General features: G+C 45.9%; 1 protein-coding gene across 50 annotated transcripts in view; it reads left to right on the plus strand.

The window, feature by feature from the left end:
* ank3a (ankyrin 3a) overlaps positions 1-26,417 on the plus strand; it is an 80,121-nt gene that overhangs the window by 46,760 nt on the left and 6,944 nt on the right. For 13 of the 50 annotated variants that reach the window (XM_055502608.1, XM_055502628.1, XM_055502596.1 and 10 more), the window contains 25 exons: positions 41-139; positions 226-324; positions 422-517; positions 1,306-1,378; positions 1,555-1,611; positions 4,587-4,710; positions 5,624-5,635; positions 7,254-7,356; positions 7,984-8,034; positions 8,478-8,587; positions 9,306-9,338; positions 10,181-10,405; positions 10,504-10,658; positions 10,815-11,026; positions 11,109-11,316; positions 11,569-11,665; positions 11,775-12,003; positions 12,085-12,210; positions 12,577-12,699; positions 13,226-13,252; positions 14,534-14,615; positions 15,778-23,031; positions 23,880-23,954; positions 24,214-24,345; positions 24,510-24,653. In XM_055502608.1, the coding sequence (XP_055358583.1) occupies positions 41-139; positions 226-324; positions 422-517; positions 1,306-1,378; positions 1,555-1,611; positions 4,587-4,710; positions 5,624-5,635; positions 7,254-7,356; positions 7,984-8,034; positions 8,478-8,587; positions 9,306-9,338; positions 10,181-10,405; positions 10,504-10,658; positions 10,815-11,026; positions 11,109-11,316; positions 11,569-11,665; positions 11,775-12,003; positions 12,085-12,210; positions 12,577-12,699; positions 13,226-13,252; positions 14,534-14,615; positions 15,778-23,031; positions 23,880-23,954; positions 24,214-24,345; positions 24,510-24,653 (9,946 nt within the window). Of the gene's footprint in view, positions 1-40; positions 140-225; positions 325-421; positions 518-1,305; positions 1,379-1,554; positions 1,612-2,525; positions 3,386-4,586; positions 4,711-5,623; positions 5,636-7,253; positions 7,357-7,983; positions 8,035-8,477; positions 8,588-9,305; positions 9,339-10,180; positions 10,406-10,503; positions 10,659-10,814; positions 11,027-11,108; positions 11,317-11,568; positions 11,666-11,774; positions 12,004-12,084; positions 12,211-12,576; positions 12,700-13,225; positions 13,253-14,533; positions 14,616-15,777; positions 23,036-23,879; positions 23,955-24,213; positions 24,346-24,509; positions 24,654-26,417 lie in introns of those variants that run through there. The other 37 variants (XM_055502625.1, XM_055502630.1, XM_055502642.1 and 34 more) reach the window with 29 other exon arrangements.

The following is a 26,417-nucleotide window of genomic DNA, read 5'->3' on the forward strand; positions in this document are numbered from 1 at the left end:
CTTTACATGCACTGACAGTTTAATGCGTGCCTTCCTGCAGATGGGTTACACTCCGCTGCACGTGGCTTGTCACTATGGCAACGCAAAGATGGCAAACTTCCTGCTGCAGAACCATGCCCGAATCAACGGGAAGACCAAGGTAGACAAACGCTGCACGCGCCTCGGCTTCCAGCTCTACGCGCAGTCTGACGTGTTCGTTCTCGCCTGTGCTCTGATTGTGTCCAGAATGGATACACTCCTCTACACCAAGCAGCTCAGCAGGGCCACACCCACATCATCAACCTGCTGCTTCAGCACGGGGCCTCTGCCAACGAGCTCACCCTGGTCAGTGCACAAACACACACGCACACACATATTTGCAGTCGCCGACGGGGCCGAAGCGCTGATCGTGAATAACTCCCTGTTGGTTGTCACTGGTCAGAATGGGAACACTGCCCTCTCCATTGCCCGGCGCCTCGGGTACATCTCCGTGGTGGACACTCTGAGGCCCGTGACAGATGAAAACCTCAACACCATGGTGAGGCCCTCTTCTTTTCAGCAGCGCATCCGCTGCTTTCATGCAGTACAATGTCTGGTTTTATAACTTCCCCCCAGCGGTGCCCTGCAATCAGGAGCTGCACGCATTTAAAAACTCATCATTTAGACACAGTATGTTTGTTTGTTTGCTGCATTAATAGGGCCTATTTTCAATGACTGCAGCTATGTATTATAAACAGGTGCACTCAGTTGAATATTGGGACTGACTTCCAGCCTAAATTAAAACTTGACAAGCAGCCTGATATAAATAGAGTCGGTTTGTGAATCCTGCAAATCAGCTTCAGTGTGAAGTCGGCGTGTGATTAGGAGACAGAGGGTTTAGTCCGAAGCTTAAGCTTTCTCCTCATGCAGCCGGGGTCATAATCTGATACGCACACACAGGGAGAAGGGTGTGAAAGGGGGAAAGACGAGGTGGTAAATGTATGAGGAGGACGGAGATGGGAGAGAGGTCACTGACCGTCCTGCACAGTCAGCAGAAAGGAGCAAGTAATGTGACACAAAGATCAAGGATGCTCCCTGCTTCACTGTGGTTAATCTATTATTTAATGTGCAGAGACCTCTGCTGCTGTTTAATGTCTCTGTCGGAACCTTTTGCCCTGAGTTGTGTTTTGTACTGTTTCTGTTCAGTTTAACCTGTTACTCAACAAATGGCTCCTCTAAGAGCAACATTATAATCTATTAGGAGCAAAACTGTGATATTAAAGTTGGTTTCAACTTTCTTTTATTTTGGAAAACCTGAGTTGGTCTGTAATATTTTTATCTTTTCAGAGTGCATCAGAAAAGCATAAAATCAATGTTCCAGAGACCATGAACGAGTTCCTTGACATGTCCGATGACGAAGGTATGTGGAAGAAGCAGAAACAATTTAATTCTTCTTGATTTGATAAACTAATTTGATATAGTAATACTTTTTTCACATGAGTACATTGCCTGATTTTCATTCACTTGTGAGTGTGCTCTGTGATTTTCATTTTCATTAAAATGTGCATGTTTCACTGTATGTGTATCTGAATACAGTCCAGGCCAATGTGCCAGAAATTCTCCATGAGGAGTCTTTTTCAGATGTTGAAGAAGGTATTTGTCCCCAATTCTCCTCCGCTCTTCTGTTCTTTGCTTCCACCTGTTTGTCCCACTGTCAAACCTCTGCTGTGCTGCTGTGGGGCTTTGCTGTTCATTTTCTCTAGAAGGTGCCCAGGCATAATCAAAACATGTGCACGGGTACCGCGGCCGTAGTCCTGCAGAGCCGAGCGCTGCCAAGTGCATGACAAAAGTCACATTGCGTCGGGCCGCCTGCTTTAGTTCTGTGTCCTTTGTTTTGGAAACTCTGAGCCGACAGCTCTGTAAAATTGATGAGCTTGTTCATGGGCTGGTGCTTAGAGGGGCCGTCAGGAGTGGAGTTTCTGTGTCAGGTGATACAGCCAGACTCAACAAGCTGCACACACGCACGCACGCATATCAGATAATGATGGGAGGGTGTCATGCAGCTGTTTAATGAAGGTTCATTGTCACGCGCTATTAATAAACTACCGTGTTGCTAACACTCAACACAACTATAGGTGCACTCATCTTTTACAGACGAGTGTGACTGACTGTTTTGCAGAAACCAGGGAGTTTTTGCTTGCTCATTGCAGATAAATAAGAGACTCCATGGCCTCATACTCAACCACAGTGTTTATACTGTGTATAATTGACCGGCGTTGTGGGCCTGCACTACTTCTACTCCGTGGAATGTTTTTGTTTTTGCTCTGTGTGTATATGGAGGAAGGACTAAACTGTTTCCACGCTCCCCTTTAATCCTGCAGTACATAAGGGAAACCCATCCTATTAGGCTGAAGGTTGAAGTGAGTGTGACTGGTGACACTCCTTCTATGTGTGTGTGTGTGTGTGTGTGTGTGTGTGTGTGTGTGTGTGTGTGTGTGTGTGTGTGTGTGTGTGTGTGTGTGTGTGTGTGTGTGTTTCAGTCAACTACTCTAGCCACTAAATGTACAGTCTTTAGAGATCAGCTTAACTCGTTGTTGTGCTCCGCTGTCATCACAGTGTCAGAGTATCTCCATAATCCCTGCAATGTCGCCCATGGGGCCCTTAGAGAATTATTATAACTTCAGCTGGTGTTGCACTGTGTGCCAGACACAGGAGGTAGAACTACGCAGAGACCTGTTGCTTAAGGCATTTTTAAAATGTCAAAGAATTGCATGACGTGGTTATTTCATCATTACTTTAGGCCCAGTCCCAGTTTGGCGTGGAGCCAGAGTCCCCCACGCACCACGGGGGGGTGGGGGGGTGTTCCTTCCCTGCCACTGCCTCCTCCTCTGGGGTTGCCAGGTTGCCATGCATTCGCTCGAGCGCCCCGTCAGCCGACTGCGCTTTGGGGCCTCTGTTGACGCTCTTCAGCCGGAGTTTGCTCGAGATGCGCCGCAGCCCGAGACGCACGGAGACGGTCTCTATTTAATGCAAATCCAATGAGATGAGCTTTTCTGGGCAGCGGAATTAACCCGGTTGTGGCCGTCGGCGTCCGATGCTGCGCACGTCTGCGGTTCCCGCTCAGCGGCGTGTTCCGTATCACGGGAAAAATGCGCAGAGCTCTAAAAAAAAGGTTGGTTTTAAATTGTTCACCGAGAGAAGACGGCGGCGATGCGCGCACGGGCGCGCGCGCAACTTGGAATGAGAGGAGTTAAGAGCGTGGGGTGAGGAGAGGGTAACGTTTTCCACCAGCACCAGCGCCACTGAATGGACTACTTGACAGTCGTGTCCTCTCGTTGGATTGAGTTTAACTCCTGGGAGCGTTTTGGGAGAAAGTAAAAAGGAAATAACCCGGGAACTCTGGTCGATATGGCGGCGTTAGACGAAGGTAAGTCGCTAGAGCATCAAATGAAGTTTTAGTAGTTGGTGCTTTGCTGATAAAAGCCACAAACACTTTGATCGAACAGATAGAAAATAAAGAAGCCGCGTGATGGCGTTTTGACAGCCGTTAATTTACCGTGCGTTACTTTGTTTTGTTAAAGTTTTCTTGCGTGGAACGAACGGGCGATGAACCACGATCGAATTTAGTCTATTGCCGTTTTTTATTTTAGGCGTATTTAAGAACAGCTCAAATAAAGTTCGGTGCCGTTTCAGGTTCTAGACAGAGGCGTGCGCGGAATTAGGGGGTGACACATTATTAGAGCAGCAGGGAAACGGTTGTTTTACAGCTTGGTCAAGTCGGAAAGAAACAGGGAGCGCAACAGGAAGTTGGATGTTCATTGGCGTTATCACAATAAAAATATACACGCTTAGGTTGTCCAGCTGGTCTGAAGCCTTCAATTGGTATTATTGGATGGGTTAGTTTCATAAAATGTCTATAAAAGAATATAGTGGTACAGAAGACATCGGCTTTAAACGTTGGCTGCTTTTACTTTGAAATTCGCCACCGGAAGCGCTTAATTGTAATGTCATCAGCGTTGACAGTGGTGCTGCTGTGTGATCGGAGTGCGGCAGTGTTGAAGGTAGGAGGAGGGGCTGCGGTGAAGGAGCAGTGTGTTGCAGACAGGACAGAGCCGGACATGAGGGAGAAGCAGAAACACAGTAGCCGCTCCGCCGGCTTCGTTGACCGGCGTGTCATCGTCCACCGGTCCGCCGAACGAGGTGCGCTGCGGTCGTGCACTTTCTCCGCTTATCCTCCTGCTTGTTGTGCGGAAGCTGTTGTCGCTGCGTTGGGTTTTCCAGGGAAGCTCCAGATTATAGCGCAAAGTGGCTCTACTGCTGCCTCTGATGGCTTCCCTCTACAAGCATCACTGTCTCTTTCCTGCTTGTCTCAGCTTTGTACCAGTCAGTGCAGTGGAGCAAAAGTAAAGTTGCGGTGTGCTATGCGGGTGGAGAGAGGTGCTCGGTCCAACGACAGTGGTGACTTATCCGGCCTCCTCTGTACCACACAGAGGAGCAGTACCGTAATCAAATGAGCGGTACTGGTTTGTTTTTCGCCTCCCTGCGGTGCCGCATCGCCTCTCTGTGCTCAGATTGCTCTTAGGATTCAAAGTTAACCTGAGGATTTTATCGTTTCATCCTTCCACCAGGTGAGGATGCAATGACCGGCGACACTGACAAATACCTGCGGCCTCAGGACCTCAAAGAGCTGGGGGACGACTCCCTCCCCCAGGAGGGCTACATGGGTTTCAGCATAGGAGCCCGCTCCGCCAGGTAAGACTGGGCTTTTTACATACACATTAAAACATTTAGACTTGTCGGGCTCCTATAGGGGCGTGTTATTGTAAAGTATACACAGAACCCCAGACACAAACTTGGAATGAGCAGCTGGAAAGTTGCTCTCTAATGACTCGAGCTGAAAAATGATTCAGCGTTTCCCGTGACCTCATTCAAACCCGGGCAGAGATTACACGTGTAGAACATTACAGGAGATACGAGCTGTGAGTGTGAACTCCGATGCTGCAGGTGAACAGCCGCAGTCGATGCAGGCCTGCGGGCCACAGTTTCACATATGAGATGGGTGAAATGTAGCAGGCGCCAGTGGCGTGTGAGGTTTGGGCCGACGGAAGCGACGGCACCGGCTGCGACGGGAAACAAGGGAGGCGCTGAAATAAAGGGAGGGATTCCATGTAAACAAGCTCGTTTCTGCAGAGTTCAGCGTTAGAGTGTAGCGGGTAGCGAGTCCTGAATAAAAAAAATGCATTTAAGATAAAACAATAAATAGAATTTTGTAAGCTATAATTTAGTACAAATGATGCTTCAGATCCTGAAATGCCTCCTATTATCATATAATGCTATAAATGTAAGTATGTGAATGTAACTAATGCTGTGATATCCATCAAATGTAAAGATGTGATGCTGAGCCAGTTCTTTCCCTTCCCTTGCTTTTCTGCTTCTTGGCATCGACATTGCATGGTCGGCTTCCTGACCGGGCTGCGAATGCGTAAACGCGCTCCAACGCGGGAGCGCGTTTAACCCGCGACCATGCAAGAGCGCAGCGTCGATGCCACACGAGCCAGAAAGTGGCCACATCGCGCCTGGATGTGTTCAAAATGCTTTGCTTTTCACTCCTCTGTTTTGTTCTTTTCTTGTTTTCCTTCACCCCCCCCCCCCAAAACCACTCCAGCCCTAGAATCAGGTAAGAAAAGTAGTAGTAGTGGTAGTAGTAGTAACTGAATGGCGTCCTGACCCCGTTTGCCCTCCTAACCCAGCCACATCCCTCCATTGGACATCCAGTCTTTCTGCATGTGTCGTGCTGTATTTAGAGACCACGCGGCTTGTTTTGTTTCGTCATCTCCCCCACAAACGTCTTCACATCTGCCAAACAACAGCGTTTTTATTTCCCGGGGCACGTTTGGAAAAGCTACGAAAATGAAAGCGGCCCTTGTGTTTTTCCCTCAGTTTGAGTGGTGCCCGTTCGCTGTGTCACCAAGTGTAACTTCCGGGGATCGACCACATCAGATAGTCTGTCACTGGATCACGCTTTACAGAGATGGAAACTTCTGCCACCCGAGATTCCTGAAAATGCTCATGTCTGGCATCGGGACTCGACCCTCACTCGATCTGACTCTGGAAGCGCGATAAATCTAACCCTCGTCTGTTTGAGTCCCCGCAGACGCCACAGAAAAACACAAGTCGCTCAGATAATGGAAATAGTGTCATTTATACCAGCGCTTGGCTGATTAACGTTGAAATGAATGGACTTGTTTAAAACAAGGGCAGGAAACGATTTAGTCGCACCAGCGTGACTGAGATATGCAAAGAAGAGAAAAGCCGAATGCACGGTTGAGTTTATGGAGGGGACGAGGATGGACAGAAAGACACTGAGGGGCAAGCTGCGAGGAACAAACAGGGTGTGGGTGGGAGCAGAGGGGGACGCACGGGGGAGGCAGGGGTGTGGGGGGGGTCTGCGGTGCCATGCCAGCGCGTTAATTCAGGCCGTACAGAGTTGCTTGGTAACTTCGATGGTGGGGGGGTGAATAAAGGGCTTCTATCTGCGCTGAATAGTGTGCCCACTCAAACACGCTGAGCTCTGCAATTTCTCACCCTCACTCACCCGTCCTCCCCCGTCCCACCACCCCCCAGCGCAACACGCGCTTGCACGCACGCACACTCGTAGTTCAGTTTTTGAAAATCAGCGTTGTTGCTGCGCGGCGCTGTCCTTTCATGCTGCACACACGCATCATGACACATGCAGGCATTCTGGGAGTCGAGCACTTCGTCAAAACCCTCCTTCAAAAACAGCAGGATGAAGAAGAAGGGGAAAAAAAAAAACCTTGAACCCGAGAGGCTGCAAAAATAGACATGCAGCCGTGCAGCAGCCGTGCAGCGGGACAGGCAGGGATCTGAAACTGGTCCACGTCGGCTGCTAATCTTGGAACAAAGCAGGGAAGGGAGCAGTGGGAGAGTCTCTCCTCAGCGCGAGATCCGCCAGGTTTCATCATTTAAACTCGACCGGTCGCGTCCGCGCCCATGATGTTCACTAACCACACCTTCGCCACTTCTCCTCTTCCTCTGTCCTCCTATCTCTGAATGCAAACCAACCGTGCTCCCTCTCATTTCCATCTCTGAATAACCCGCTGCAGTATCTCCTCCGCCTCTCCTCCCTGTTTTCCACTGGACCCTCTCGTCCAGTAAGAACCCGGTTCCCTGGAGGTTGCATGTATTAATGGATTCCCTGCTTTTTGCTTTATGTTGTGTTCCCCCGCCTGTGACTTGTTGTTGCCCGCGGCTCTGGGTTGCGTGGTAACCTGTAGCCTCCGCTCCTTCAGTTCGGATAGGTCCAACACTCTCAACCGGAGCTCATTTGCAAGGGATAGTATGATGATTGAAGAGATTCTGGCTCCCACCAAGGACACGGTAAGATCCACTTCCTGCCACCTCGTTACCTTATGTCTTTGTTTCTTGCCTTCTTACCATCTGTATCCAACTTTTGTCTGTCTATGTTCACTTCTTGATCTTGAGCTGTTTGTTTCATAAGGTTTAAAATCGTTCCTCGGTGCAGCTTTATGTGCCTCACACAAAGGTCATAACAGAAACTCTGTTAATTCCACTTTTGTTTTCTTGCTGAGGGTGATTGTAGAGCTCCTCGACTGAGACTTTATTCTAACCTCAGGGCTTTTTGAGGCCTCCCTTTGCGTTCCCATGGGAAGCTCAGAGCTCTGCAGATCTCGTCCTGCCTGTTCAATGCTTGTTTTACTGCTAAGGTCAAATACGCGATATCTTCGGTTCTAACTATTTGTCTGCAAGTTTGTGATAACATTTATTATTTTAATTAGTTTTTAGCTTTGTTGCGATTTAATTTCCTGCATTTAGTAAAATTTACAAATGTATCAAAGTAGTGGGACTGTATGAAATTAGATGCCGCCACTGGCCGGGATCGGGGCTTCTTGTGGGGGAATGTAATCGCTTGGAGAGACAGCGCTCCATAAATGAATTTGCCTGGACAGCAGAGTGACGTCTGAACTGTCTCTCCTTTGCATTAAGCTTCAGAGCGCCTGTAAAGACATTTCCTACCTGGTTGACCCACTCAATAAGGTATAGCGTCCATGGTTGCCTGAGTTTGCTGGCTTTGCTGTTCTTTTGCTCAGTGTTACGACTGTTGGTTGAGTTCCTACTTCAGACTTTTCATCGGCACATGTTTGCGTTGGCTCATTCTCATGTCACTCATTGGTGCCGGCCTGTGTTTAGTCAATGGACATTCCCATGCTATTTTCAGCACACACCACTTCCCATCATTTGATGTTCACGTACATATTAAAGCTGTTCTGGTAAGAAACGCTCTGTTTGCATGTTCCAGTGTATTTCTATAATAACCCACATTCATTATGTTATTTTCTCGATATTGTGGTGCGACTGTTTCAGTCTTTCTTTCTGTTTGACTCTGACGGTTATACTGCAGTAATAACGGTTGTGTTTATGAACTGATGAATAACTTCCTTCTTTCTCCTCTCCTTCGTCTTTGGATCGTCGCCCGCCAGCACCTGGCTGTGACCAGAGACTACAGCTCAGAGTGTATGAGGCGCTACAGCTGGACTCCAGACACCATGGACCACAGCCACAACACTGTGTCCAGTCCTATTCACTCTGGGTAAGAACAACTGTTCTGCCTCGTGCAGGATGTGATTAGGAAGCATGAAGCACACACACGCAGTCTCCCATTTTTTGCCTAGTGCACAAAACTGTGCTGTTTTCTTTTGTTCTTCCACTGAGAGTCAATATTCAGCAAAGCCTGCAGCAGTGATGCAGACAGGGTGCAGCACTGTGGGATGGGACTCTCCTGCACATGTTAAACCTAGAAATAAAAGGTGCACTTCACCCTCCAAAGCTCTTGTATCACGCCATAAATCTAAGCACACGTTCCTGAAGTCGCCCCATGTTTCTGTCCTCACACAAACAAAGAACGCCCGTGTGAGCTCATTCCTCAGTGACTCGTGTGTTTCATTTGGATAAAGCGATAAGATTTTGCTGTAACGCACAGTTTGAATATGTGAAGTGATAAAATGTTGAGGTCATGAATAAACAGGGCCCTCTCATATGTATTAATACTTCTGTAGTGTCATGCTCAATAATACTGGGATCTTCATGTTCAGTTTTGCTCTGCATTTCTGTGTTCAACTCATTGTTTATATCCTGATTTATCATTGTAACAGTGATTTTACCTCACCTTGTTTTTTACCTGCACTTTTCACCCGTTCCCTCATCTTCAGTAGTCGTTACAGATCCCAACAGTGCTTGTGAAACTCTGATACTAAAACGAGGCTCTGGGGGTTTGCCTCCTGCATTGTCTCCATGTGTTTATTTTGCAGCTTCTCCTCCCCGCTCCCTCAGTATGACTCCAGGTGATGACTGAGTTCACTGCCTTCACCCGTGATGCCGCAGTGATGTCACCCCCTTCCTCCACCTCTGTCTCACCCTCATCTCGCCACTCTCTCCTCTCCTCTTAGCCTCCCCGTGCTCCAGTCTGTGCTCGTCTCTTCCGTGTGGTCTGGTGTTCCATTTGCATTGCTTAGACATTAGAAGTGTGTAACCAACGTCTGCGGGAGTCTTTCATGGATGTGTGTTACGTCTCATTACGTAACCTCGCTCAAAAAGCTTCCAGGGGTTACAGCACACAACATAGACAACACACAAAACCAGAAACGTGTGTTCCTACACCCAGCTTCTGGGTCCTCATCCTCACTCTTTACTCGTGTTAATGAACATGTTGGACAGATGCCAACACTTGCTCCTATTTTGAAGAATTCGACCCATTACTTATTAATCACATTAACCCTGTCTTCGAGAAGCATCCGTGGAGGTGTTTAATATTTGATCACTGAATGCTGCTGTAGAGGAGCTGAAACTTTGGCAACGATCAAACCTTCGGCCTCAGAAGTGGAAACTAAACTTTGTGTATCTCCATTAGCACCTTGTTTAGTTTCAACCATAGTTAAATGTTGTAAATTGAGGCAGAGGAAGGTGACATTTGCCAAACTTCAGATCTTAAAGCATCTTTTTTCTTCTGTCTAGTTGCTCTCTATTTTTTTGTTAATTTCTCTCTCTCCCTTACTTTCTTTGGGTGTACGGTGATCACAGCATGGGAATCGTCCTCCTCACTTGTGTCCGTGTTCTGGCTTCTGTCTGGTTTTTCTCCCTGCCCGTGAGTTCTCCTCCTCTAAGTTTGCTTCGGTCGCCCCTGCAGGTTCTTGGTCAGCTTCATGGTGGACGCTCGCGGCGGCTCCATGAGAGGCAGCCGCCACAACGGCATGCGCATCATCATCCCCCCCAGGAAGTGTACGGCACCTACGCGCATCACGTGTCGCCTGGCCAAGAGGCACAAGCTGGCGTACCCTCCGCCCATGGTGGAGGGCGAGGGCCTGGTCAGTCGGCTGGTGGAGGTTGGACCCGCTGGTGCTCAGTTTCTCGGGTGAGCTGCCGCGTGTCGGGTTTCACCCTGGACAAGCTGCCAGTCTGCCAACCCGTCCCGTGGGCTGATCGGCTCGCTCTTCTCCTTTGCCTCCTTAGTCCCGTGATCGTGGAGATTCCTCATTTTGGATCCATGCGGGGGAAAGAGAGGGAGCTGATTGTTTTGAGGAGTGACAATGGGGACACATGGAAGGAGCACCAGTCTGACACCAGACCAGAAGAGCTCGTTGACCTGCTGACTGGGATGGATGAAGGTAAAGGAAAGAACAAGCCCACAGTGTGACTGATCTGAACCGCTGGTGACCTACAAAATCTTATTCTCAACCACAGGCATTGAAGGCGTTTATCCTAAACGCCGTACTTGAGCGGCATTTGTTATTTAATCTTTTCCTCTTTCGTTCGTTTCCCAGAGCTGGACAGTCCTGCCGAGCTGGAGAAGAAGCGCATCTGTCGCATAGTCACCAGTGACTTCCCTCAGTATTTCGCTGTGGTGTCGCGGATCAAGCAGGAGTCCAACCACATGGGTCCCGATGGCGGCGTCCTGTCGAGCAGCACTGTGCCCATGGTGCAGGCCTCGTTCCCACAGGGGGCGCTCACCAAGAGGATCCGTGTTGGCCTGCAGGTCGGAGGGACTCATCGAATCACATGTGAAGACTCTTTATGTTTACCATGTGGGTTTTTTAACAAGCATTGCTTATGTGTAGGCTCAGCCTGTGCCAGACGACATGGTCAGGGCGGTGCTCGGCAACAGAGCCACCTTCAGCCCCATCGTCACCGTCGAGCCCAGGAGAAGAAAGTTCCACAAGCCGATCACGATGACGATCCCCGTCCCACCTAGATCGGCCGAAGGGCATCCCAGCGGCCACCGAGGCGAGACGGCACCCTGCCTTCGTCTCTTGTGCAGCATCACAGGCATGTAGACCTCATCTGACTGTCATCTCATAGTTAGAACCAAATTTAGTGCAATGTCAGACATAGACCTTAATTTATTACATTCATGAAACAGTTGGCAATTCAGAGTCACGCTCAACCGGCAGTGGCCTCAAGCTGGTCGATAGAAGGAAGATGAAGGCGTGAGAAGATGAAAGGATAGAGATTATGAAAGCTAAAACATTGGCTCCACTCTAAAGGCAGCAAGCTCATCTTTTGCCCTGTTTTGTACAGGAGGGACGTCCCCTGCCCAGTGGGAGGACATCACAGGGACCACACCGCTGTCCTTTGTAACTGATTGTGTCTCCTTCACCACAAATGTATCGGCCAGGTGAGTCACACACACACATAGATATCCTGTGTGTAAAAAGGGCTAGCTGGTTGTGTGGTTGTGAATCATATTCAAATTTTCGCCTCCCATGAACTTGTCTCCATATCAGGTTCTGGCTCGCAGACTGTCACCAGATTCCTGAGACGGTCAGTCTAGCGTCTCAGTTATACCGGGAGCTGATCTGCGTGCCGTACCTGGCCAAGTTTGTGGTGTTCGCCAAGATGAACGACGCCGTGGAGGCTCGACTGCGCTGCTTCTGCATGACGGACGACAAGGTGGACAAGACCCTGGAGCAGCAGGAGAACTTCGAGGAGGTGGCGCGGAGCAAAGATATCGAGGTGGGTTGGCGTGAAGTTGCACTGCTCACTGTACAGTACATACGAAATAAAGTTTCACCAAGAACAACTCAAACGCTGTAGGTTCTGGAGGGCAAGCCTATCTACGTGGACTGCTACGGCAACCTGTCCCCTCTCTCCAAAAGTGGACAGCAGCTGGTCTTTAACTTCTTCTCCTTCAAGGAAAACAGACTTCCCTTCAACGTTAAGGTATGCCTTCTCTCCGGTCTCACTCTGTCACAACACAGAGGACATATTGTGCATGTATATAGTGTATATTGGACATGAAACCTAACTGACCAATAAAATACATGCTCTGATAATTTAAGAATGTCTTACTCCAAACGTTGAGTCTTTTGTTGAAGGTGGTTTCCAACCCCCGGTCTACGTTTATTATTGTATTTAGAAAATACCAGTTTTTATGCTGATCATATCATCTCATTTTGTTGTATATGTCCATCACACAGTAGAGACCAATCCGTGAAAATATTGTGTGACCGTGTTAAAGAAAAGGTTGTGGCTGCTTTATTATAGCGTTTTGATCTTACAGTGTATTTCTTCCACCATCCCATACAGATCAGAGACCTGAGCCAGGAACCGTGCGGCCGTCTCTCCTTCCTGAGAGAACCCAAAACCACCAAAGGCCTTCCACAAATGGCCATATGCAATTTGAATATCACACTGCCAACCCACAAGAAGGTAGGATCCACCATGTTTGAACGCTTCATTCTTGTAGGCCATATCATTCCATCTTACATGTAAATGAAATTGGGAAACAGAAAGCAATGTTGTCCTGGCATCAAGAGGAGCCATTGAAGTTCATCTGGTACAGAAACGACTGCCTGCTCTGCTGCTTGTGTCTTTTATTAGTGTTAAAGCCTGTGCCAGTCATAAGACCCCACAGCGTACACATGCAGCCACACATGCACATTGTTGTTTGTTATTTTGCCTGGCTCCCTGTGGGTACATAATAATTATGGATTCGCATTTATTTCTTGTTGTTGATTGATCACAAAAACTGTAATTATTTTGCTTTTGCTTTTCCTATTTTGCTGTTTATTTTTTATTAATCCCATAGATCGTTTCTGATGGCTTTTGTTGTTTTTGCTGCTCCATTTTCACTCCCTAAATTTTGTTTCCACCCCCCACCCCGCTCACTATAACTCCCCTGCTCTCCATTCTGTCATCTCTCTCCTCTCCTGCAATGCATCTTGGAATACCACAGGATATGGAGTCTGATCCTGATGATGAGGTAAACAGATTCTTCATCATCACGTGGAACTGCTTCTTCTTTGTTGTCCTTTCGCTTTGCTTTACTGCAGATGCTGTATTAAATATGCGTGTCGCAGATACGTTCTCCATTCAGCACATACACGTGTGTGTGAAAGACGCTTCTGGTTGCACGTCTTTGCTGACCTCCCCCTTTGTGGCGCATGAGTGGAAATGGCGGCGATTGTTTCAATCAGCAAGGATTAATTTATTGTTGTCTTCATCCCAAATCCAGTGGTGCCAGTTGCTGTGCCACACTTCGGCTTGTTTTTCATCTCTGTCTTCCTTTTCATACACGTCCAACAGGAAGTCACCATGTGTCCATCCTTACAATTAACTCATAGGAAGTTTCGCACAGGACAATGGTACCTTCTGTCAGCTAAAGATGAAAACCTAACTCTTATCATTTGTCTACCTAACCCTTGTTTTGTTGTATTTGGGGGTTTTCCTTCTTCAGCCTGTGTGTAACAAACAATGCTAATACTTTTGGCTGCATGTCAATCAAAGGGAGACTTCTATATGAGTATTTACACTTCACCTACAGACCGTGTGTGTTATTCCCTCGACTGTACATAAATATATTCATTCAGACCAGGTGCTGAAACAGTACATCAGCCAAATATTATAATATTATTATTATGATAATACCCAATTCATGTTCAATAATGCCCTTTTAGTGTACTTAGTGCCAGCCTAAAACATGTTTGACGCATAATCTTACAGTACATCCCAGCTACAGTACAATAGCCCATTTTATATCAAAACATGTGGAACTAAAGTTTGGTCATAGTTTCAACAAAAACAAAGTAATAAATATACAAATTAGCCTAATATGAAGACTATTCCTGGGCTGAACAGGCATCACTGTCCTAATATTGACGTTGACAAAAACACCACCAGTGCTGTCATTATACAGTGTATGAAGTCACCCTAATAATCTGATAAGTTTTAGCTCATGCTTCCCACAAGACAAACACACGCACTGCATACAGTAGCTGTTTCACTGCAGTGACATTGAGAAATGCAGTGAGTGAGGAGGTGCATTAAAACAGCCCATTACTCTCTAAGGTCCAGGGTTCACACAACAGTAAACCTACAGTGCCTCCTTGTGCCAGTACTAACAGCATGTACTGATTCACTAAAAACAGGACGACACCCTTGCACTGCAGTTTCCTAACACTAACACAAATTCTGGTAGATTAGAGCCACATTTTATCCTATTCTTTATGTCAAAGCATCTTTTGTTCTTTTTTGTTTGTTTCAGACTGAAAAGCCAGAACGACGTCATACCTTTGCCTCCTTAGCTTTGCGTAAGCGCTACAGCTATTTGACCGACCCAGCAGCGAGTGAGTTTCCCATTTTTACTTACATGAAAGATTTATTTCAGATATTTGTCATTTTAATCAGTTTTAGGTCCCTATATTCAGTGTACAGTTATCCATATGCGCCTCACATTAAAATCACCTACCTGAAAAATCATGTTTATCGATCATTTCCCCTTTCCTCCTGACACACACTCACACATTCGTTCCAGCTGTCTTTCATTGAACATTTGCATGGTATCCTGTGTGTTACGCTTTGCTTACCCATCCCATGTTGACAAAAAGTCTCTCTGTTTCAACGGTTGTGTTATTTTGCATTTGTGGAAACACTGGGGATCTCTGTCTGTCTGTTTTTCATTTATCATCTGACCAAAAAATGTTTCAGTTCATGTGAAATAAAACATTCTTTTAAATTGTTCTCATTCCTTCAATGGCCATTTGACTCCAAGTAGCATTATGACTGTGTGCGGCTGTGTAATGTGCTAACAGGTTGCACTTTACAATAACTTTACCCTGCAGTGAAATTTTATGGGAGCCAAAGTAAATTTTTGGCATTATTTTCAGCTTTGTCTATTTTAGGAGCACTTTTTATACAAAACTTTATATCAGGATCAAGGAACACATTTCCAAGACCTGCTGTGCTTAATTTTTTGCTGTTTTTGACCCCATTGAATACATGAATACAATGAATGGCCGTCACTTTTTTGTAAAGTGCAACCTTATGTTTTAGGTCATGACCAAACACGTAAAGTGATATTTCTTTATGGTATACACTTGTGGGGTCATCTCTGGCATTGAAAACAATCCAAAAGGATAAAAAAGGCACTGTTGCAAAAAGGCAAAAAACATTGGAATTGTATACACACACTTATGTATTTATTGTGAGGTCATTATTTCATCACTTCTATCATGTCTGACATTTTTGTTTTGTACACATTTCCTTCTATATTAGATGTACTGTATATTGGCGTTAGTCATTGATTTTGGGCCGTCACTCGTCATATCATTGTGTGTTTTTGGACAGTTTTTCTACAAATTCATATTTAAAGTTTTATGTTTCTGTTGACAATTGCAGTTTTTGACTGACTCAAATTTCTCTTTCTGGTTTTTATGTTTTATTTCAAATTATTTTCTGTTATATTTTCTGTTTACTTCCTTATTGTTTTTGGTTTAATTATTGTTAAAGAAACAACTGATCGAAGCCCGCCGAGAACACAGTCTTCTAGCTACCCTCACAAACCTGTCTTTTCAACGAGATCTTATCAGGCGTGGTCGCCTCTTCCTGTCGCCGTCCCTGGCCAAGCCAAGTCTGGCTTTGGCTCACTCTCCAGTTCGTCATCCAACACGCCCTCTGCCTCTCCACTAAAGTCTGTCTGGTCCATCAACTCTGCCTCACCCATCAAGACCAACTTTCCTGGATCACCTGTCTCCTCCGTTAAGTCAGTTAGTGACATGGCCTCTCCTATCCGATCTTACAGAACCATCTCCTCTCCGATAAAAACTGTAGTCCAGCAATCCCAGTACCCAGTGCAGGTCACCCCTAGTCCCATGGCATCACCAGGGAAAAGTTCTTCTGACTCCGCATCCATGAAGGGACTGGCAGCAATGTCTGCTAGGACCTCCCCCATAACTGTCTCTGGAGGAGGAAGTGCTCTTCTAGAGAGACCATCTATTGGCATGACACCACCAACATCTCCTAAAGCATCTTTGACTATGTTTAGTTCTCCCCTGCCATACAAGACTGTTATGAGTGGTTCTAGTGGCACACCAGCTTCCTCCTCACCCATAAAAACAGTCCCTGGTCTTTCCGCTGTGCGTTCCTTTGCATCGGATATCTCTGGCCCTGCAAGAAATTTGTTTTCCTCTCTGTCATCACCACTTAAATCCAACACTCCTCCGAATGCTGCAGCTCTAATTAATGGAACTGTGTTGCCCACACAGTACGGCCCTTCATCCCCAGCCCCTCTCCTAACCACCAGTTTGCAAGAGAGAATACAGGCAACCACCAATGCTGCAACCACAAGTGTGAATGCAGCCTTCGATGAGGTTGAGAAAACATTCAACTCTTGTTCTGCAGGCTATGGCACCTTAAAGTCCTTATCTTCTTCAGCATCTTCGTCTTATCAGTCCATTAGGTCTTCAGCTTCTAGTTCTCTTTATGCCTCTCTAAGGTCCCCTCCAAATGCCACCACTGCTGTAACATGCAGTACTGTGACCGTTCCAGTGTTCTCTGTTATAAATGTGCTTCCTGAGCCCCAGTTTAAAAAGTTACCTGAGGTGTCTAAGTCAGCTGCTGCCCTTCTGTCACCCCGGAAAACTGTGCCCTTGGAGGCAAATGCTCAGTTGCAGTCTTCCTTTGCTAGAACTCTCTCCCCTATCAAAGCCCCTATTTTTTCTGCTGGTCTAAAACCAAACACCACGTCATCGTTGTCATCTAGCCAAGAGATTCTGAAAGACGTAGCTGAAATGAAAGAGGACTTAATAAGAATGTCAGCCATCTTGCAGTCAGACCCAAATTCTGCAGCAAATAAAGGATTTCAATCAGACTCCCCGAAAGAAGCTAAGATGGAGGATGAGGAGCCATATAGGATTGTGGAAAAAGTTAAACAAGATTTGGTAAAAGTGAGTGAAATCCTTACAAAAGATGCTGTGAAGGATGGCAGGGTTTCTCTGGCTAGGGGTTCTTTGGATGACATACACTTCTCAAAAGTTCAGGTTGAACAACCTCCAAGCAACTGGAGCTATCCGCCAAGATATGAGACTGTGGTTCCACATGCCAAATCAAAAACAATACCAGATAGAGATTTTAATCTTTCTAAAGTGGTTGACTACCTTGCCAATGATGTTGGTAGCAGCTCTTTCTCCAAAATGCATGACCCAATGCATAAAGCAGATGAGGCCAAAAGAGAAGGAGATGGCAAGGAGAAGCAAAAACGTGTTCTAAAGCCCACCATAGCAGTTCAGGAGCATAAACTTAAAATGCCTCCAACAAACATGCGCTCTTCACCTTCAGACAAAGAAATCAGTAAAGTAGCAGATGCTCTTTTTGGGGCTGACACTGTATTAGAATCTCCTGATGACATCTCGCACGAACAAGACAAAAGCCCTCTCTCAGACAGTGGTTTTGAGACCAGGAGTGAACGGACACCCTCTGCCCCTCAAAGTGCAGAGGGCATGGGCCCCAAGGCTCTTTTTCAGGATATCCCAGTGCCCCCAGTGATCACTGAGACTAGAACTGAAGTTGTCCATGTCATAAGGAGCTATGAATCACCAGAGGAGAGCAAGCAATCTGTAATGGAGGATGCACATCCTGTCAGATATATTGATTCAGAATCAAAAGGACATTTGAATCAAACTTCAACTCCAGAACAAAATAAAAGTTATTCTGTAAAAGTCAGCCCTGATGAGGATCCGATGGGAAAAGGAATGAGGGTAAAGGAGGAGACTCACATCACTACTACCACCAGGATGGTCTACCACAAACCATCTGGCAAAGAGGCAGCTACGGAAAGGTGTGAGGAAACAATGTCTGTGCATGACATAATGAAAGCTTTTCAGTCAGGAAAGGACCCCTCTAGAGAGCTAGCTGGATTGTTTGAACACAAGTCTGGCAATGAAGAATCCTCACAAAGAGTCCTTGAAGACATCAACTCCAAACCTAAAGTTGAAAGAATAATTGAGGTTCACATTGAAAAAGGCAATAAAGCAGAGCCAACAGAGGTTATTATCAGAGAGACGAAAAACCACCCTGAGAAGGAAATGTATTACTACCCAGGGAGTAGACAGGAAGAAGAGGAGTCTGAAGAATCACTTCCAGTCTACCTGGACTCCCCTAGAGTGAACACACCGATGTCACAGGAGGAAGATAGTCGACCTAGTTCAGCCCAGCTGATGGCAGATGACTCATACAAAACACTAAAGTTACTTAGCCAGCATTCTGTAGAGTATAATGAGGATGGCTCATCAGATCTTAGGGGTGAATCTTATAACTTTGCAGAAAAAATACTGCTTTCTGAGAAATTTGATCAGTCTCATTCTGACAGTGAAGAATATCTGAGAGACAGATCTCGCTTCCATTCACCAGACAGAAGCAGTCACAGTGAGGGTAGATCAGTTGGGCCAAGGACAGAATATGTCTTTAGGTCATCAAGAAATGTGTTTGACAAAGCTGGAAGAATGGCCAATGTTGACGATAACTTTGACAAACTAACACTTTTGCAGTATTCTTCTGAGCCTGGTAGCCCGAAGCAGTCTGTTTGGATGCGGGTGCCAGATGACACACAGATTAAGGAGAGGGAACAGCTTATGTATGAGGACAGAGTAGACAGAACTGTAAAGGAGGCAGAGGAAAAACTTACTGAGGTATCTCAGTTTTTTCGTGACAAAACAGAACAGCTAAATGATGAACTCTCATCTCCAGAAAAGAAATCTCGCAGGCCAGACTTTAGAGAATCGCGTTCAGGTCCAAGTTCAACACATAGTAGTCCAGAAAGGTCGACTTACAGGAATGGAGGCAGTGGGGAGGAATGGAACAGAGACCGGCTTAGAGACAGGTTCAACGCAAGTGACAGGAAATGTGCAAGCTTACCTAACAGTCCAGAAAGGAGAGTATTGCTGCAGTACACTGATTCAGACTCAAGAAAGCAAGAAGACCGTAAATCACCGGGTAATGTAGGTGAAAGCCCTAAACCTTTTCAAATGTCATCTTCCAAAGTCAGTGCAGTAAGACTAAAGTTTGAGCAAGAGGCACAAAGACAGGACAGGAACACTCAGGGTGGCCAGAATTCTAATCCTCCTATAAGGAAACTCCAAGAAAGTAAGCTACCTGTATATCAGATGTTTAGTGGTTCAGAGACTACCAAAGCACCAAACAGTCCAGGGAATCAGAGAAGAGGTTTAGCTAGTGAATCAAATAAGTTCTCACCCAAGCATGAGAGCAGTGGGAAGGATCAGGAAGAGAAAAAGTTATTCAAAAAGTGGGACAGCCAAGGCTTTGGGAGCTATAATACCCAATCTCCCAAACTATCTCATTCTTTAATCCATGACCCAAATAAAGATGGTAATGCTAGCGATTCCCAAAGACAAGAAACAACCAAGAAAATCATCTACACAGAATTTGTTGTCCGCGAAAGTCCAAGCGGCAATGACAGTCTAAAAAAAAACTCGGAATTACAAATTCCTGTAAAAAAGCCATTTAATTTTTCAGAAAATCAGAAATCCACCACTTTAAAATTAGATGCCTCTGTTGAATCATGCGAGAAACCAGGGTCTCGTATACCCAATTTGTCTAGGAATCGGTTACACAGTAGCTCTGAATCCAACATGTCTACTCGCGGATCATCAGTAGGAAAATCCACAGACTCATCCGATAGCAGCCAGTCAAATGTAGTCTGTAATGGCGTCGAGCTTGACCAAGTAGAGTATTTGGATCAAGTCACTCCTGTAGTTGTCACAGAGGGCTTTAAAGACATTAAACCCTTACCTGTTTATGTTAGCATTCAAGTAGGAAAGCAATATGAGAAAGAAACAGCCTCAGGACAGCTGGGTACTACATACAAGAAAATAGTCAGCCACGAGAGTAGAACTGTACATGAGAGTAGGGGTGCATTTTACTCTGTGAAACAAAAGCAGTCATCATCACCACACGGAAGTCCGGAAGATGACACTCTAGAGCAAATGACCTTTATGGACAGCTCTGGGAAAAGCCCTGTTACTCCTGAGACCCCCAGCTCAGAAGAAATGAGTCTGACCTCAAGAACACCAGAGTCTGTGATAGCTTTCATGCCTGCCATGCCTAGCCCTATCCCAGAGGAGTCTGAGGAAGAAGATGGGAAGACGTTCATCTATAAGGAGCCAACAAAGGAAAAATCTAAGCCAGCTTCGTCAGAGAGTTACAGTAAAAGGTATGAGGCAGAGAAACCAAAGTCAAAGGAGAAAAGAGTGGCTTATATAGAATTTCCACCTCCTCCTCCTTTAGAGTCAGAGCAGTCTGGTCATGAGAAAAGGGGATCTCATGCTTCTTCCCAGGCAGAGACAGAGATGATGGAGGTGAACCTCCAAGAGGAGCATGATAGGCACCTCTTGGCCGAGCCAATCATCAGGGTACAGCCTCCCTCCCCTATTCCTCCTGGGGCTGACAACAGTGACTCTAGTGATGATGAATCTGTCTTTCATCCCATACCTGTCAAAAAGTACACATTCAAAATGAAAGAAGAGGGAGAGAAACGTTCCAAACCCAAAAAAGAGAAAAATGGAAATAATAAGGAGTCTGGAATTAATGGCGTGGTAAAGGGGGAGGATGCTGACTTAGAACAAAATGGCAACGATCAGTCAATCACTGACTGCTCCATAGCAACCACTGCTGAGTTTTCTCATGACACAGATGCAACTGAGATAGACTCCTTAGATGGCTATGACCTTCAGGATGAGGATGATGGGCTGAGTGAGGACCCTAAAACGTCAAGTCTTTCAAATGATGGGAAAACAACTGATCGCTCATTTAGTCAGACCAAGCTTGAAGTGATAGAGGAAGAGAAAGGCGAAGAAGGCGGGGATACTGCAAAGAGCAGCACATCCTCAGTGAAAACCAGTAGAGATGAAAAGGATTATACTCTTGAGGGAAGGCATCCTGATAGGCAGGTCTTTAGTGACAACTACTTTGGCTACCAACTTGAAGAGGAGCTGAATTCAACATTTAAAACAGTTGCTACCAAAGGCCTAGACTTTGATCCCTGGTCCACCAAAGCTGCAGATAATGATGGTGTTTTTGAGTCCAAAACTAAAGAGGATGACCCCAAGCCCTTTGGCCTGTCGGTGGAGGACAAATCACAGGCTACAACACCCGACACAACCCCTGCTCGAACACCAACTGATGAAAGTACACCGACTAGCGAGCCTAACCCCTTCCCTTTCCACGAAGGGAAGATGTTTGAGATGACCCGCAGTGGTGCTATTGACATGAGCAAGCGAGACTTTGTTGAAGAGAGGCTTCAGTTTTTCCAGATTGGTGAGCATTCCTCTGACCCTAAAACAGGGGAAAAGGGGAGAGGGGGCAAGGTCCTTGGGGTAATTTCCTCTCAGTCAAAAACAGGGGAGAGGGCCACAGTAGACGGGATGGTGAAGGTTATAGATACTACCACAGACAGCAGCACTACACCAACACCACCAGCAGCAGCAAAAACAACAAAATGCATCCCTGCACAGCCTGGCAATGACTCTGGCTTTACCAGTACTGACGCTCCTGCCTGCGAAGCCATAGCTGAGCCTGCCTCTTCGTGCACAATCACAGCCTCTAAGGTCGATCCCAAATTACGCACTCCTATTAAAATGGGCATAGCTGCTTCCATCACTGTTAAGAAGGACTCAGGGGATCTCAGTGACTGTAAAGCTGGGATGTCAGAGGGTCAGATTGTTCCAGAATACATCAGTATAGAGGCTCAGTCTCAATCTAGCAAACACACAGATCCCAAATCAGAAAAGAAAGGTTACCCATCAGAAAACTGCAACAACAACAATAATCTTGAATCTTCCAGTGTCCAGGCCAACTACATTCAGTGTGGTAGCGTGGTATTTAATTTGCAGTCCTCCTCTGAACCTACTCTTCAAAAAGCTAGTAGGATAGAAACGCTGTGTTGCAGGGATTTAGAAGAGAGAGTGGATGTGCACATCAGCAGTCAGGGTCAAGAGCACAAGAGCGAAACAATTAAAGAAAGTGAAGTGAAGCAGCCCAAGTCAAGGCTTCCAGTTAAAGCATCAGGGTGGTCGTTTCACACGCAGGGGACGGCCATAGGCAAACAGAAGCCCAAGCAAGCGCTGAAAGTTGAGGTCAAAAAAAGAGGAGAGCCAGCCATAGCCAAAGTAGAGCCCAGGTCTAGGATACCAATCAAGGATGTTAAAAAAAGCAGCAATGTTCCCGCAGCTAGCTCACTTTCAGTTCAGGTTTCTCCACAACCAACAAGGGCATTGGACACACAGAGAGCAGCTATACAGTTGCCTTCAAGGCCACCGCCAAAAGACAGGCATCGGGTCAGCAATGTCACAAGTGAGAGAGTATCTAGTCAAGAGAATCCTAGTGAAGTTTGTAAGCGCACCATCAAATACTTTAAAGACATTAGTGGGGAGACGCTAAAGTTGGTGGACCACCTGTCAGACGAGGAGAAAAAGACGCAGACAGAGCAGTCGGAGGAAGACAGCACCTCCCGGAGCACCTCTCTGTCGGACGCCTCCCAGCCTTCCCAGCCCTCCCAGCCCTCCCGCTCATCCAGGTCTGGTAGAGGTTCGAGGGCTGAGGCCGGGGCCGCGTCCGTAAGGGCAAAGGTGGCGACGACGGACAGGGCCTCCGGCAGTGAGAGGAGCAGGAGGAGTAGGCGGACTGGTGGGAAGGAGGGCAGTCAGGGACTCACAGGGTCTCGAACGCCTCCCATCGCGGAGATCAAGCCTAGTTTGTAAAACTTTCACACTATGTTTAAAATACATCTATATATTTATATATTTCACTTTTAGTTGCATGACATTGTTGTGATCGTTTAATGGATTGACTGGAATGCCTGTGGCGTGTTTACATATTCTCTTTAGAACAGTAGCTGTCATTTAAATTTATTTTTTTGCATCAATGTACTGTGTAATGTATTGTCCTTGTTGCAAGATTCTCTTTCCCCTCTTCCCCCTTTTAACCCTTTTTAACTTTCACATGGTAGTGAGCATGCCAGTAGTAGTGACTGGTCCACTGGCACCACCATCCCTTGTTTGATAATCCCTTGAACTGTCTGTCAGTCTGTCTGTGCGAGGTGGCTCCTGAGTTACTTTAGTCGTCTATTCTTCCAGAAATTCTCATACCAGATGTCATTTTAACTAACTATTGTTAGCAAAGAACACGCAAAAGCGCATGCTGACGTTTTAGATCCTAACATAGACCTTTTCCACCCTAGAATGGTAGAATCTATACGTCTGATGTTGAAAGTCATGTTATCCTTTGTTTTGTGTGGTTCTCATAACAGTTACTGCTTGCTTAGAAGTTACATAGCACACAGTCACACAGCACTTAGTCTATGAACATGTTTAAGTTGTCCATAATGTCTCCAGTGTGATAAGACCCTTTTCTTGCCATCCTAACAATATGTTTCATTATATAAACCTTATATATTTCAACAGAAACTTTAATGTTTTTAATCATGTTGAAAAAATGGCCAGAAAAGGAAACAAACTACATGTATACTTTTCTGTTAGATTAGTGTATAAGGGGGAGGAAGCTGAAATGTAATAATGAGTCCATGTCTATTATTGTAACAGGTCCCCAGAGTCCCTGTGAGCGAACAGACCTGCGCATGGCTATTGTTGCAGATCACCTGGGACTCAGTTGGACAGGTGAGCCGCGTTGTAACACTCAGCCCTGTTATTTACTGCTATCTTCAGGCTGGAACAGTTTACAATGGGAGAAAACATGAGGCATGAAAGGAAAGACTGAAAGCTGATGCCTAATGAACATATTAAACAAAATGTACAGTTACTAAATTTTATTTTGGGTTGTTTTTTTATTTTTGTATTTGTAGTGAGGCAGACATTTTAAAGCTGTACATGAAGGTTATGGTATTTGTGTCTGACTTGTTTTTGTGTCTTGTCATAGAGTTGGCTCGGGAGATGAACTTCACAGTGGATGAGATCAACCACGTCAGACTAGAGAACCCCAATTCTCTGACAGCACAAAGCTTCATGCTGCTTAAGAAATGGGTCAGTCGGGAAGGAAAAAATGCCACAAGTAAGATTGGTTTTTAACAAAGTATGTGTGTTTTTCTCCTTTCTGCATTCTATATGTTTTGTTCTTTATAGTAATAATAAGACACTGTAAAAAAACGGTGTCGCTTGAGTTTCAAAATATTTCAGTTCACACTCTTTAATGTTTTGCCGTCTTTTATTTCACAGCGGATGCCTTAACTGCGGTGCTGACCAAAGTCAATCGGATGGATATTGTGACTTTGCTGGAAGGCCCTATATTTGACTATGGTAACATTTCAGGCACAAGATGTTTTGCCGATGATAACGCTGTTTTCCGGGATCAGGCTGATGGTAAAGTTTAGCTCTGTCTAGCTGACCTCTTACCTCTCCCTGCTACCTTTGTTTTTGTTGTGCCAGTGCATGAATCACCTTGTTCTAGCGCAAGCCTCTAAAGAAGCTGACTTCAAGTAGAATTTGGATTTTGTTTGGACAACTGGCCTCTTACATTCCAGACATGCATTATGAATATACGTTAGTTCTGTGATTTAAGTTTATTTGGTATAAAAAGTATTAAAATTGTACTTTAAAGTGTCCATATTATGCTCGATTTAGTCTTTCTGCAAAAATATTTTTTAGCTCCTTATTCCTCACAAAGCATCGATCAGAGCACGCTGCATCGTTAATGTAACTTTAGCTTGCGTCATGGGCAAACCAACAATATCTCAGCTACATTCAGATCTTGGTCTGGGTTGTGGCATTTGGAAAAATATTTTTACTTGAATTATTATTATTAGCTTTGGTCCTGTCTATGTGTGACATGGACACCCAACTTGACAAAAGTGTATACGTAACATGAGACCACGAAAAGCATAATATGATCTCTTTGAGGTTTAGCAATAATCATGTTTTGAAGCACTTTAAAACTTGCACAGGCTTGAATTATTGTGCACAATTAGATGATACTCTTCCTTCATCATGTATCCAGTTGTCACAAATGAGCAATATCCACTTTTAAACCCAGTTGTGCATGTTGCAGGCTAAATGCTGCTTTAACTGTTTTTCAAGTTTGTGTGGCTGAAGTTGCGATGATATAACCCTGTAGATTCTGCTTCCCTTTTGATTTAATTTAGTTCTCCTAGTTCTCCTCCAGTTCCTCTGAGCCTTCCTTGGATAGATGAGAGAATCTATTTCTCTGTGAATCCAGACTGCGTCCTCATCCTCCTCCTTTTCTTCCTGCCTCTTATCCACCCCCCACAGCAGTGTCCACTGCTTGTAATGGCACATAACAACTCTTAAGAAGTTAAGAGTCATGTGTTGCTGATTCCCCCTTCCCATTATTCATCCCTCACATCCCTCCCTCTCCATACATCCCCATTTTTATTGATTCATCTCTAGTGTCACATCATTAAATCTCATGGTAACATTTTTTTTTGTCTTCTCTGTTTGTATCTTCTGTTATTCCTATCCTTTAGTTTGTGTAATTATTCCCTTAACACCTGGAAGCACTGGGCCTGCCTTCATCCTGCAGACACCCTGCCCCTTTATCCCAACCCCAACCCCCCCACCTACCCCTCTCACGCCAACGGTCCGCTGTCGTCCCCTTTCTCTCCGCCGTTCTCCAAGTTATGAGTCCTCTATTTCCCTCGAAGACCTAGCACCTCTAGCACGTTTTGGACCACCACAGCTTAACTTGTTTTCACCTCATCCCCCGTTCCTTACCTCTCAGTACCCCCCTGCAGACCCTTGTTCATCCCCAACCCTCCCTTTCTCGTCGCACCCATCCTCCCCCATCCCCCTCATCACCTCACCTTCCTCACCTGCCCCCAGCTTGTCATTGCGCCTACCTTCAGCCTCATCATCTCCATCATCCCCCACCACTGCCCCTCCCTCACCCAGGTTTACCATTCCCATTCAAAACCCTTTTAAACCTTCAGATTCAACCACCTCCACTCCCACGGTTTCTAGCTCTACCCCTGATCTGCATCCTCAACCTTCTGGCCCCTCTGAACCGGCAACATCAACCACCAACATTCCCCTCATACCCTCCTCTGATTCCATCACCATATCTTTTTCACCGATCCCCTCTTCACCCTCTGGCAGGGCCTCACCTTCTGT

The sequence above is a fragment of the Betta splendens genome, chromosome 15, assembly GCF_900634795.4.
Source record: "Betta splendens chromosome 15, fBetSpl5.4, whole genome shotgun sequence".
NCBI lineage: Eukaryota > Metazoa > Chordata > Actinopteri > Anabantiformes > Osphronemidae > Betta > Betta splendens.